Raw genomic sequence first — 14,010 nt, 5'->3', positions numbered from 1 at the left:
ACAATGGGCCTCAGGATCTCGTCACGGTATCTCTGTGCATTCAAATTGCCACCGGTAAAATGCAATTGTTTTCGTTGTCCGTAGCTTTGCCTGCCCATACCATAACCCCACTGCCACCATGGGGCACTCCGATCACTATGTTGACATCAGCAAACAGCTCGCCTACACGATGCCATCTGCCCGGTACAGTTGAAACCGGGATTCATCCGTGAAAAGCACACTTTTCCACCGTGCCAGTGGCCATCGAAGTCGGTTATGACGCCGAACTGCAGTCAGGTCAAGACCCTGGTGAGGACGATGAGTACACAGATGAGCTTCCCTGAGGCAGTTTCTGACAGTTGTGCAAACCCACAGTTTCATCAGCTCATGGTAGTGAAATGAACATTCAATTCTCTGGCAATAGCTCTGGTGGACATTCCAGCAGTCAGCATGCCAATTGCATGCTCCCTCAAAACTTGAGACATCTGAGGAGTATTTCTGTCTTTAATAATGCCCTTTTGTGTGGGAAAACTAATTCTGATTGGCTGGGCCTGGCTCCCCAGTGTGATGCAAAACACAGCATAATATGATTCAAAATGCATCATACAGGGATGATTTCTGTATTTTGAATGTTACATATCTAAATAATTGCTGCTTCTTCATCGGAGGTAAACGCAAACCTTGTTTTCTTCATTCCCTACAACTCTAGGGGAACACCAGGGGAAAGCTAGTAAGTTTTACTTGCCAGAAGTTAAGCATGCTAGCCAACGTTAGCCAGGACGCTTTTTAGCATAAGCTAGGCTAGCTAGCCTCTTTGACATCAGCAAGGTCCGTTTAGAATAACCAAGCGAGTTAACACTACGTATTCTAAACAAAAGAGCTACCCCAGCAACTTCACCGTAGGGAGGCAGGAATAGCTAGTAAGAGCTAGCTCGCCTCTGCAAGTTAGCCAACCTGGCTAGCATGCTATGCAGCGCTCGTTTAGCTAGCCCGGTCTCCAAAGTCCACATAGGACCAGATCGCTTCATCAACAAGTCTGGGAAGAGGCAAGCGTAAATTGTTCCTGTTCATACCGAGATGAAAGAATGAATCCGAGCCTCACGCTTATCACCTGTGGAAGGTGGGGCTTCCAGCGAGACGCCGATTTCATTGGCCTTGTCAGGCGTGATTGTACAGTGAGGGAAAAAGGTATTTGATCCCCTGCTGATTTTGTACGTCTGCACACTGACAAAAGAAATGATCAGTCTATAATTTTAATGGTAGGTTTATTTGAACAGTGAGAGACAGAATAACAACAAAAAAATCCAGAAAAACGCATGTCAAAAATGTTATAAATTGATTTGCATTTTAATGAGAGAAATAAGTATTTGACCCCCTCTCAATCAGAAAGATTTCTGGCTCGCAGGTGTCTTTTATACAGGTAACGAGCTGAGATTAGGAGCACACTCCTATCAATCAAGCAATCAATCAATCAGATTCCAAACTCTCCACCATGGCCAAGACCCAAAACTGGGCGAACATTTTGTGGTCAGATGAGACCAAAATGGAGCTCTTTGACATCAACTCAACTCGCCGTGTTTGGGGGAGGAGGAATGCTGCCTATGACCCCAAGAACACAATCCCCACCGTCAAATATGGAGGTGGAAACATTATGCTTTCGGGGTGTTTTTCTGCTAAGGAGACAGGACAACTTCACCGCATCAAAGGGACGATGGACGGGGCCATGTACCGTCAAATCTTGGGTGAGAACCTCCTTCCCTCAGCCAGGGCATTGAAAATGGGACGTGGATGGGTATTCCAGCATGACAATGACCCAAAACACACAGCCAAGGCAACAAAGGAGTGGCTCAAGAAGAAGCACATTAAGGTCCTGGAGTGGCCTAGCCAGTCTCCAGACCTTAATCCCATAGAAAATCTGTGGAGGGAGCTGAAGGTTCGAGTTGCCAAACGTCAGCCTCGAAACCTTAATGACTTGGAGAAGATCTGCAAAGAGGAGTGGGACAAAATCCCTCCTGAGATGTGTGCAAACCTGGTGGCCAACTACAAGAAACGTCTGACCTCTGATTGCCAACAAGGGTTTTGCCACCAAGTACTAAGTCATATTTTGCAGAGGGGTCAAATACTTATTTCCCTCATTAAAAAGCAAATCAATTTATAACATTGTTGACATGCGTTTTTCTGGATTTTTTTGTTGTTATTCTGTCTCTCACTGTTCAAATAAACCTACCATTAAAATTATAGACTGATCATTTCTTTGTCAGTGGGCAAACGTACAAAATCAGCAGGGGATCAAATACTATTTTCCCTCACTGTAGATCCTTCAACTGAAGTTGTGAGAATACGACACAACAACCCCCCCCCCCCCCCCCCCCCCCCAATCAGCCACCCTAAAATTATTAAAGAGCAGAGTGATTTATGAATAGCGTATAATCCATAATATGAGAGGAACCAGCCTGCAGCATCCTTGGAGGTTGGAACAAAACTGAGACTCGTATTCACAACCCAGTAACACTATCAAATCTAAGTCTCACACACACATGGGTTAACCTCTTGCCCAACCTTACAGGGTGAGTATGGCAACAGTGTTTCTGAAACTGAGCCGTGGTGTCGGCTCCTTGACATGGGCTTCACAGCTGGCTGCTTGTGTGAGGTGAGTGAGAGGGAACCCTCAGTGTGCTGTGTCCTGTCTGTGACACCACAGTGTGACAGTGTGACTCAGTCAGGGGAGGGGAGTGGGGCCATCCCATCACAAGCCAGCTCAGTGGCCCACAGTCCTCACAGCATCACACATACACAGGACCTAGGGCAGTACTGGGAGCAGCTAGTCGAGATCACAGAGGGCTGGGGAGGGACTCCCGACCTGCCTGCTGCCAACTACACACATCTAGTGGGCAAGTCCTGGAGAGCTTGCCTAGCTGGCCTGGCACTACTGCCCAACCATAGCCTTCATCATGAGCCCAGTGACAGCTGACAGAGACCAGAGAAGAATATACTATATATGGACTCGTCAACTCACACCAGTGTTTATGTGCACTCCAATCCCAATTCTATCTTAATCATAATATCACAGTCATATTTTAATTGTGTGTGTGTTTACATATTGTTTTCAAATGAGAAATTGGCCATGGAGCTGAGCGTTGGGTGAGTTCTATTTCTGTCATGTATATCAAACACATCCTTCTTACACATCCTCCTGAATCAACACCCTTCCACTTTATAGCCTGCCTGCAGCTGACAGTTTCCTGATCCAGTTGGAGTCCTTCCAGACCTACCCTGAGTGCCAGGCTAATTAACATCACATTTCAATTGGAGCCATGTTGCTCTCAACCTGATGCTTTAAACGTTTCCATGTTAGTCATATAGACCAACCAAAAGCTCTGTGGACTAACTAATTACAGATGATGAACAAGGTCTAGGCTTAGCCCAACCACCTTCTTTTCACTTGTCGACACTATATACACATTCCACTGGGCACACACTGGTTGAATCAACGTTGTTTCAATAAATGTACGTTGAACCAACGTGGAAAAGACGATGAATTGACGTCTGCCCAGTGGGATGAACAACTTAATTCCCAGTACAACCAATTTCACAAGGTTGTTTGACAGCCATCTGAAGCAAAATTAACTTGTTTCTGTTTGTCTTAAAAAGCTTCCCTTGCAGACTAAACACACACACAACAACACACACAGCCAGAGGAGAGCACAGTGGAGACAGGCAGTGCACATTAATTAGGCTGCCCTGTTCCCACAACGCTTCTTTCCTCTTCTCAACACTTCAGCTCTCAAGTGTACTGGCTAATAATTTCCCAGCCTTAAGCTGATCTCACACTGCCAATATCTCCCTCACTGCGGGTGCATTTTACTTTTGCCAAGCTTGTTTTAGTGGCTTAGAAGAACACAAACCAAAATGTGCATATATTGATGGAGGCAAAAAGTAAACATATTAATGGGCTTCCAAACAATTAGGCTGATTTGGAAAAGGTCTGTTCTGTAGTTTACTCAGTTAAAAATAGTACATGAAAGTGAATGGCTGACAAGGATACTTGTGTTCCCAGAGGAGAACATCATCCTCAAATAATGTATTCATCGAGAGAAGAAAGCAAGCAGGAAATCTGAACAAAATAAAATAAAATAAAACAAGCACTAAAAGCCACTCAGACAGGAAGACTCAACACACAATCCCCACCAATTAGGAGTGTCTATTGATTATGAGTGTCTATTGATTGTCAGAACAAACCTGAGGAATATCAAGGCAGGTCTGTACAACAAGGATCTTAAACCTCCTAATGTTAGTCCCTGGGTAAAGAGTTGACCAGATGATGTAGAGGAAATGCAATGCCTTCACAGACAATCCCTAAAACAAAAAGGATGATAAACTCCCTCTGCTGGTCAAACTATAAACACAGCAACCCGCTATAATTCCATTCAGTAACATCCAAGGGGCAGTTTGCAAATAGAATCTAGGCTAAAACACAATAACATCCCTTGCTACATAAACTTTTCTAGGATAAATATTAAATCCCAGTAAGAAAATCCCCACTGTACTCACCGTTAGTCTATATTATTATATTTTGACTTTCCCTCAGGGTCAGTTTACCTCCCAAGTTTTGGAGTAAATCAAGTTATGTGCATAATTCATGTGATATTGAAGTTGTACAGTACAGTAGGTCTGAAGAGAAAAACGTTTTGTTTTCATCGCTTTGAATTCTAAATTATGTAAATAATGCTGACAGCAGATGAGGTTTCAGTCACAATCATTTTTTCAAGTCTGCCTCATGGTGTCTACTCACCAAAAGTGACGGAGGCCTCACGGTGGTAGTATCCATCTGGGGTCTTTTTCTTCAACATTGAGCAGAGGTCCAGTCTGAACACCCTCTCGTCTCCAAAGTGGTTTCGAACGTAGTCAGAGTACAGCTCCGGGTCCAGCTTCTTTAAACCCTGGGAGACAACACAGACAGACATGGGGACGTGCACAATGTCACGTCTGACCAGATATGGATGTTCCTGAACACACCCATCCACCCTAACCCCACACAGTAACACCCCTCCCCCACACCAGAGGAACACAGTACTCTCTAGGCTGCCTGTTGTCTGGTGGGAACGATAACCCCAGCAGGAAATGTGTCGTCCACCGCCAACAAACAGATCAAGCAGGGGGCTCCTATCTTCCCCTGCAACCCCCCAGGACAAATCCTCCTCATCCCTCCTCCCCCTTACCAGACCAGACCACTGTACATCTACTAATATCTACTGCCACCACCATCATTCACTCAGCCAGGACAGTAAACATGTCACACAGAGTGGACATCTACAAACACACTCCCTCCGAGTGAACATCATTGTTCACAATTTGATCAAAAGGGCCTTCTTCCTTCCACGGGAAAGAGACGTAGACTAAAGACAGTATCAAAGCATTGCCTTGTCATGTATTATTATAGTTTATACACTCCACAACTAGTGATTTTCATTCCCAAGTCACTGAATGATCATGCACATTTCTTGATTTCTTGACTTATTTCTTGATAATCTACACATTATTATAATCAATGACATTATCATAAGGACTTTGGTCTTGCTTCGTAGACTGTAGAAATCCATTAACATTCATTTAAATCGATGTGAGTAAATCAAGATGTCTCGACTCTAAATTGATATCACTTGGCTTTGAATGACTCAGCCTTAATATTCTCTGAACCACTAACATCATTTTACCTACACAACCAAATAAGGTATCCCTCAAAGGCAGAGAAGGTTGCCAGTCTGAAGGGACAGTGAAGCTACGCTAGACCTCCACACAGCTGTGTTCTTCTCTCCATACATGCCATTCCAGCAGGAGTGATGAGGCTCACCTGACTGTGTAGCTTAGGAGCTTTGGACAGCTTCATGAAGGTAAGGTGGGGCTTGAAGGCTTTGCTGTTGCCAGATGAGAGGCCTTTCTCCTCAAACATTTTCCTCACAAGCCCTGGAGATAATGACCAGAGACAGAGAGAGGGTGATGGGAAAAACAACAGCAGATCTATTTGTAGTGCAGGACCAAGAGGGAGAGAGCAACTTCAGCACAGGATGGTGTAAGACAAGGAGATAATCAAAAGGAGGAGAGGGCAGGGGGTATAAGAATGGGCAGTACAGGACAGCAGCTGATAACCTGTTAGTGTCTCTATTTAGGGAAGCTTTCTCCATCTAAAAAGCACAGCTTCATTGAAAACAACTTGTAATATCTAAAAAGTACAAAATAATACCAAGATATCAGATTTTGATAAAGCGAGAAAAAAGCAACATATTAAAGATGCACTATAACGCAGAAATCCATTTCCTGGTTGCTAAAATTCGACTAGTTTGTCTAATTTCAGTTTATGTGACAAAAGAAGCAAGTAGAGTGTAGAGAATCATTATACCATCTAAACCGCTGTGAAAAATATTTTCCATAACCACAAATATTGTATTTTCAGCTGTTTGAAGCTGGTGTACAAAACCTTAAGTAAAAGACGATACATAGAAGCATAGAAATAGTGCACATAGAACACATCTACCGCTTCTTAGAGACTTGCTTTCAATGAGAATAACAGATCTATAAAAACACATTTCTATGTGAATTTGATCAGATTGCCCAAAAAGTTACATATTCTCCGGTCCAGTTCTAAATTTGTTTAGGACCTATTTAACCGGTCGAGAGTTTTTTGTCACTCTTGGTGAACATAACTCAGAGAAAATACATATCACATGTGGAGTTCCACAAGGTTCGATTTTGTGCCCGGTACTGTTCAGTTTATATATGTTACCCCTTGGCAGCGTTATCAGAAAGCACAGCATTGATTTTAGCTCCACGGATAAAATATTACACTGTATTAGTGATTTACCGTGCATTCGGAATGTATTCAGACCCCTTTTTCCACATTTTGTTACGTTACAGCCTTATTCTAAAATGGATTAAATTGATTTTTCCCCTCATCAATCTACACACAATACCACATAATGACAAAGCAAAAATAGGTTTGTTGAAATGTTTAAAAACTGAAATATCACATTTACATAAGTATTCAGACCCTTTACTCAGTACTTTGTTGAAGCACCTTTGGCAGCGATTACAGCCACAAGTCTTCTTGGGTAAGACGCTACAAGCTTACCACACCTGTATTTGGGGAGTTTCTCCCATTCTTCTCTGCAGATCCTCTCAAGCTCTGTCAGGTTGGATGGGGAGCGTTGCTGCACAGCTATTTTCAGGTCTCTCCAGAGATGTTCGATCGGGTTCAAGTTCGGACTCTGGCTGGGCCACTCAAGGACATTGAGACTTTTCCCGAAGCCACTCCTGCGTTGTCTTGGCTGTGTGCTTAGGGTTATTGTTCTGTTGGAAGGTGAACCTTCGCCCCAGTCTTAGGTCCTGAGCGCTCTGGAGCAAGTTTTCATCAAGGATCTTCTGTACTTTGCGCCGTTCATCTTTCCCTTGATCCTGACTAGTCTCCCAGTCCCTGCTGCTGAAAAACATCCCCACAGCATGATGCCGCCACCATCGGGATGGTGCCAGGTTTCCTCCAGACGTGACGCTTGGCATTCAGGCCAAAGAGTTCAATCTAGGTTTCATCAGACAAGATAATCTTGTTTCTCATGGTCTGAGAGTCTTTAGGTGCCTTTTGGCAAACTCCAAGCGGCCTGTCATGTGCATTTTATTGAGGAGTTGCTTCCGTCTGGCCATTCTACCATAAAGGCCTGATTGGTGGAGTGCTGCAGAGATGGTTGTCCTTCTGGAAGGTTCTCCCATCTCCACAGATGAACTCTAGAGCTCTGTCAGAGTGACCATCGGGCTCTTGGTCACCTCCCTGACCAAGGCCCTTCTCCCCCGATTGCTCAGTTTGGCCGGGTGGCCAGCTCTAGGAAGAGTCTTGGTTGTTCCAAACTTCTTCCATTTAAGAATGATGGAGGCCACTGTGTTCTTGGGGACCTTCAATGCTGCAGAAATGTTTTGGTATCCTTCCCCAGATCTGTGCCTCAACACAATCCTGTCTCGGAGCTCTACGGACAATTATTTTGACCTCATGGCTTGGTTTTTGCTCTGACATGCACTGTCAACTGTGGGACCTTATATAGACAGGTGTGTGCCTTTCCAAATCATGTCCAATCAATTGAATGTACCACAGGTGAACTCCAATCAAGTTGTAGAAACATCAAGGATGATTAATGGAAACAGGATGCACCGGAGATCAATTTCGATTCTCATAGCAAATGGTCTGAATACTTTTGTAAATAAGGAATCTCTGTTTTTTATTTTTAATAAATATGAAAACATTTCTAAAAACCTGTTTTTACTTTGTCATTATGGGGTATTTTGTGTAGATTGCTGAGTTTTGTATAATTTTTTATCCATTTTAGAATAAGGCTGTAACGAAAACAAAATGTGGAAAAAGTCAAGGGGTCTGAATACTTTCCGAAGGCACTGTAAATACTTGGATGGCTCAAATTCCTCCAGCTAAATCAAGACAAGACCGAGGTACTTACTGTTGGAGCCAAAGCACAGAGAGAGAATATGGCCGCACATTTTAATTCACAGGCAATAAAGATAAAACACTAGGTAAAAAACCTAGGTGTTATTTTAGATTCTGAACTAAATTCCAAATCACACATTAGGAATGTGACCAAAATAACTTATTACTAACGCCGTTTCTCTCTCAGGCTGATACAGAGAGACTCATCCATGCTTTTATTACAAGCAGGCTTGACTATTGTAATGCTCTCCTGTCTGGTCTACCCAAGAAAGCCATTGGTCAACTGCAAAACATACAGAATGCTGCAGCACGGCTATTGACCAGACAGAGAGCACACATTACACTGGTTTTAAGTTCTCTGTACTGGCTGCTTGTGAGTTTTAGAATTAATTTTAAGATTCTTCTATTGGTTTTTAAATCAATCCACGATTGTGCACCGTAACATGTGTCAGACATGCTTTTAAAGTTAAGTTATCTACCCAGTAGGTCTCTCAGGTCCTCTGGCATTGTCCTTTTAACTATCCCAAAGCCTCGGACCAAGAGGCATAGAGATGCAGCCTTCAGTAATTATGCCCGCATTCTCTGGAATAGCCTGCCAGGGAACCTGAGAGGGGCTGAAACCGTGGACATATTTAAAAAAGAGATCTTAAAAACACACCTTTTTTGCTTTGCTTTTCCATAGGGTGCTTTTTAGTCGTTCAGTTTTTATTGTTATCCTTTAGTTTATCCTCGTATGTTTGATGTGTAGTAAATATTTCAGTTTTTTCCTGTGAAGCACATTACGTTGCTTTCCATGTCTGAAATGTGCTGAATAAATAAAGATTGATTTGATTTTGATATTGCAGCTTTAAATATTATTTTATGAATATAGTACTGACCCTTGGAAATACTCATACATAACAGCTTTATCCTAAATTGGCAGCCCAGCTCACATCCATATACGATTAACATACAGCTAGAAAGGCACAGTGAGAGACGTCAAAGATTCCGCACACAGGGGAGAAAAGCAGGGGGAGGAGGATGGGAAGAGGGAGAGTAAGGAGAGGGGGGTTGGGTGGGGGAGCAGTAGCCGACTAGCAGTAGCACCCACCTGCGATCTGGTCCAGTGTGGCGAGGTGCTCTCCCTGGGCCAGCGCTACAAACGCCACCTCGTTCCTGAAGTGTCCGATGCCGTGGAAGGGCAGGATGAGCTCCCGCCCCCGCAGCAGGTCCTGCAGCGCTGCCTTCATCTGGGCCACTGCACACACCGCCCTGCAGTCAGCACAGCACAGCACTGATCCTCTCCATCTCTCTCTCTACATCCTCCCTTCATCCTCTTCTCACCACCATGGTCACACACTGGCCATTCAGCTAATACATAATTTACCCCTGCAGGATTTAGTGATGCAAATATAAATTTCCTGGGATGTCTACACAGTCAGATATGTAGCCATGTGTTAATCATAGGGAGATACAGTACTAGGCCTATATATTCAGTGGCTATGGAGGTTCAAAAAAGTGGAAGTGGCTGCCTACATTGTGTTTTACTGTATGTTTTCAGAAAATAACACACTGCACTGAATATTTTCATCTATGGACAAATGATATTTTAATCAATATTATCTCTACAAATGTGTAGGATATAGAAACAGACAGAATACAGCTTCTGCTATCTATAAACAGGGGGTGGCTGTCTGATTGAAATAGATGAGATCAGCTGCAGACACTCACAAGTTGACTTCCTCTTGACTGGCCAAGTGGGTCACCAGCAGCGTGATGTGGAGACTGCCCACAGGCACCAGAGCCCTTGTGAGTCTGGAGTCCCTCTGCATCACCAGGGCCTGCACTGCCCCCACACCTTCACTGATCTGCTCAAATAGAGCATGCCATTCACTCTCTGGCCATTCAGTTCCAACAGTTGCCTTGTGATCACATTTAAAGTCAAACCTGCAGTAATGTATTCTAAATATCAGTGCGTTCATATGGAGAAACTTTTTGGAGAAATACCCCCAAATAAAAGAGGATAAGATTGACTTTTCAACCAAAAAAATCACACAATTGTACCTTGTGATTTGTGATGGGTATTGAAACAAAGTAGTTTGGGCGTTGTGTTGTCTTCTTTTTCTTTTTCTCTGTATCCTCCTCACTTTCTACCCGACCACTCTCACCTCTCTTTCGCTTCTTCTTCAAATTGGTCTCTGGCTTGGTGACTAGGGGAAATGTAGCACAATGATATTAGTGTTGTACAAGAGACAAACGTGTGATTCTGTTCTTCTGTAGTTGGATTTGACTGCCCTCCTGTAAAACCAACCACCAGTCAAGTCAACAATGCATTATTCATCGCCACTAGGCAGCTGGAGGAAATTTGAATTCAAGGGCAGCTGCGGTACAAGGAAGGTCCTTGCATCAATTGGCAACTAATACAGATAACCAGTCATTATAGACTTACAGAGTTGGTGCCACTAGTGACATTTCTGCTCTCCTACTCGACCGGAGTTCAAATGGAAAGATACCATCAACTGGTCACACTATGCAGGGCTCTACATTGCGATCATTTCACTCGCATATGCGCCTAAATATTTTACTGGATTTTTAATTTAGGAGCACCAGTGAGCCTATAAAAATGAAGGATTCTAGCTTTAATATATTGAATATTTTAATTGTGCTCCTAAATTTCTGTGTGTGCACCTACATTTTTCAACTTAGGCACACAGGTGGTCCTTGTAAAAAAAGGTCAGCGTAGAGCCCTGCCATGGGAACTACTGAACTAATCCTCTCTATGAAGGTATGTTACAACTATGTTATATTAGTCTGGAGATGTTGATTTAAGTTAGCCTAGATTTAAATGCATAAATAATATGGCATAAACTGTTTACTTACAGCCAAGGTCCTTCCATATTGCTGTACTTGCGAATGGAAATTCTGACAGAAGATTGTCAGAGCATTCTGATGACTTGGACTTCTGTTTCCTTCCATGTGGCTTTTTGGGTCTCTTCTTGATCCTCTTCACTATTTCATTTTCTGAGGAACATGGGGGAGATGATGACAGCATGTGAATGGCTAAGATAGATCCTCCAAATATCTCAGACATAATTTCCAACAAAAGCGCTCAAAGACTCTGGATACTGGGTGAATGTAATGAATGTTTGAAGCTAGTGAACACAAGCTATCCCTAAAAACTAGTTGAGCAACAGCAAAAACTGCTCATAGTCAAATTTATGGTCTGACTGAATGGATTATGTGTGTGACTCACAGGAGGCTGCTGAGGGGAGAACGGCTCGTAATAATGTCCGGAACGGAGCATATGGAATGGCATCTAACACCTGGAAACCATGTGTTTGATGTATTTGATACCATTCCACTGATCCCGCTCCAGTCATTAACACGAGCTCGTACTCCCCAATTAAGGTGCCACCAACCTCCTGTGGTGTGACTCCACCCCATCCACTGTTCTGCTTTGACAACAACAAGCATGCAAACAGTATGCTAGGCCAGACATCTTGTGATGCAGTGTGAGAGTGATGATACTGGAACTTCTGATATTAAGCCATGACACTGGCCACCACCAAGACAGTACATAACAATATAATGTACTTGGATGAAAAAAAGGGGGGCTCTATCTGTTTGTGCAGCATGTCATCCAATAAATGACTGTGGGATGCACTTTCCCTTTGATGTTACAGTGAGAAGAGTATGTTCTCACAATTCTCTAATAATAGTTTTCTATTTCAAATCAAATCAAATGTTATTTGTCACATGCGCCGAATACAACAGGTGTAGACCTTACCGTGAAATACTTACTTACAAGCCCTTAACCAACAATGCAGTTTTAAGAAAATAGAGTTAAGAAAATATTTACTAAATAAACTAAAGTAAAAAAAATTAAACAAGTAACACAATAAAATAAATAATAAATAAATAATTGGTCATTTAGCAGACGCTCTTATCCAGAGCGACTTACAGATAACAATAATGAGGCTATATACAGGGGGTACCGGTACCGAGTCAATGTGCAGGGGTACAGGTTAGTCGAGGTAATTTGTACATATAGGTAGGGGTAAAGTGACTATGCATAGATAATAAACAGCGAGTAGCTGGTGAAGTTAAGTCTTTAAATTTTCCATTGAGGTTGGACTACTTAAAATGTCACTAGTCTCAAAGCCACAAGAGGGTAGAACACATTTCAAACATTACTTGTTAGGGGAAGGTAGTTGCAGAAACAATGGAATGGTTTAGTCGACTTCCTCAATCGTTGTTCCAGATGACAATGTGTAAGACATAGATGCTGTTTTACACAGGGTCAATGAAAATCTGTAACCCCACCCCACCCTCAAACTTTGGAATCAAAGACGCCAGGTTCCACTCATTCAGCGTATTTCAGTGATGATAATAGATTTATATTTCTTACCAGGGGCGATGAGTTCGTTCACATTGCAATGCAAGTGACTCTCCTCAGCAGCAACTATAGCAGTCGATGGATCATGTGCAGGTGACAGCAAGAGGTCGTTGTCAAGTTCCATGCTGCTCGTCTCGAGCTCGACAGCATAATCAGTCCCAGTGACCGGCTGTACTCCAAATAAGTTTACCTGACCTTGAGGTAATACAGAAAAGTTTAAACTGTTTTGATTAGCTTCCTTTGTCAAATTCAGCGTGGGACTTCGTGCAGTTTGCACATTGTTGTTGTTCTCTGACTGTAAGCATTATTTGAAGCAGGCAAATCCCTCTAAATGAATTTAAGAAGTGAAGTCTGAGCATGACAACCTAAACGAGACTAACCAGCTAACGTTAGCTAGTTACATAGCATTTGGAGTAAGGACAGGTTACTCACGTGTGACCTGGACATGGGATTCAGTCTTTTAGTACTCGCTAGCTAGCTACCTTTAGCTAGCTAGCTCCTGCCGCCTGTTGGAATAAGTATACTGTAATTCAAGTTAGCTAGTGACGTCGCTAGCACACAGAAAGGCTAGCTGGCTTTGTAGAGAAGAAAAATAAATGTCCATTTATTTTCCGCATAAAGTGAAATGGTGGTTTTTGCCGCAAACCTGCAAAATGTTTGCTTACTCCTAGCTAGCAAGCGAATATGGCTCACTACACATGTAAACACAGGACTACGGATACTCCAAATGATCAAATTACATACGCTTATGACAAAAACAAACGTTACAGTGGTCATGATATGTATGCTAGGTATATTATGACATTCTCGTGCTCATTGTTACAGTTTTGGACAATCATGGCAACGTGTCACCTTTTCTATTTATTTGTCTGTAAACGGGTATTAAATTAGCTAGCTGTTCACTCTTCAGAATATATAAAAATGTCCTAATACAGATATAGTGATGTTGAGTAGGAACCTTCACTTAGCTCAATACTCGTAGGGAGCCTAATATTACCGTTACTGCTTATTAAGGTCCAAGTACTTTAATACTCAATCTAAACGTGATTCGATTCTCAATTGCGATACGGTTCTATAAATATAAAGCCCACTACTTTCATATCACGTCAAAATACTTTCACAAATGCAAAATGCACACTTACTGTACAGTTTTAAACAAAGATTTATAGAAACCCTG

General features: G+C 42.6%; 1 protein-coding gene across 3 annotated transcripts in view; it reads right to left on the bottom strand.

Annotated features, from left to right (window-relative positions):
- LOC311108620 (A-kinase anchor protein 7-like) overlaps positions 1–13,553 on the bottom strand; it is a 49,109-nt gene extending 35,556 nt beyond the window's left edge. For 2 of the 3 annotated variants that reach the window (XM_084151285.1, XM_084151286.1), the window contains exons 1-8: positions 13,266–13,533; positions 12,846–13,023; positions 11,318–11,458; positions 10,502–10,647; positions 10,169–10,305; positions 9,549–9,709; positions 5,831–5,943; positions 4,772–4,919 (exon numbers count right to left, since the gene is read on the bottom strand). In XM_084151285.1, the coding sequence (XP_084007411.1) occupies positions 4,772–4,919; positions 5,831–5,943; positions 9,549–9,709; positions 10,169–10,305; positions 10,502–10,647; positions 11,318–11,458; positions 12,846–13,023; positions 13,266–13,280 (1,039 nt within the window). In that variant the 5' untranslated portion in view covers positions 13,281–13,533. Of the gene's footprint in view, positions 1–4,771; positions 4,920–5,830; positions 5,944–9,548; positions 9,710–10,168; positions 10,306–10,501; positions 10,648–11,317; positions 11,459–12,845; positions 13,029–13,265 lie in introns of all 3 variants that reach the window. The other variant, XM_084151287.1, reaches the window with a different exon arrangement.
- Positions 13,554–14,010: the final 457 nt, after the last annotated feature.

The sequence above is a fragment of the Coregonus lavaretus genome, assembly GCF_964263955.1.
Source record: "Coregonus lavaretus genome assembly, chromosome: 33".
Lineage (NCBI taxonomy): Eukaryota > Metazoa > Chordata > Actinopteri > Salmoniformes > Salmonidae > Coregonus > Coregonus lavaretus.
The sequence above is the reverse complement of the archived record's forward strand: the minus strand, read 5'-3'. Positions and strand labels throughout refer to the sequence as shown.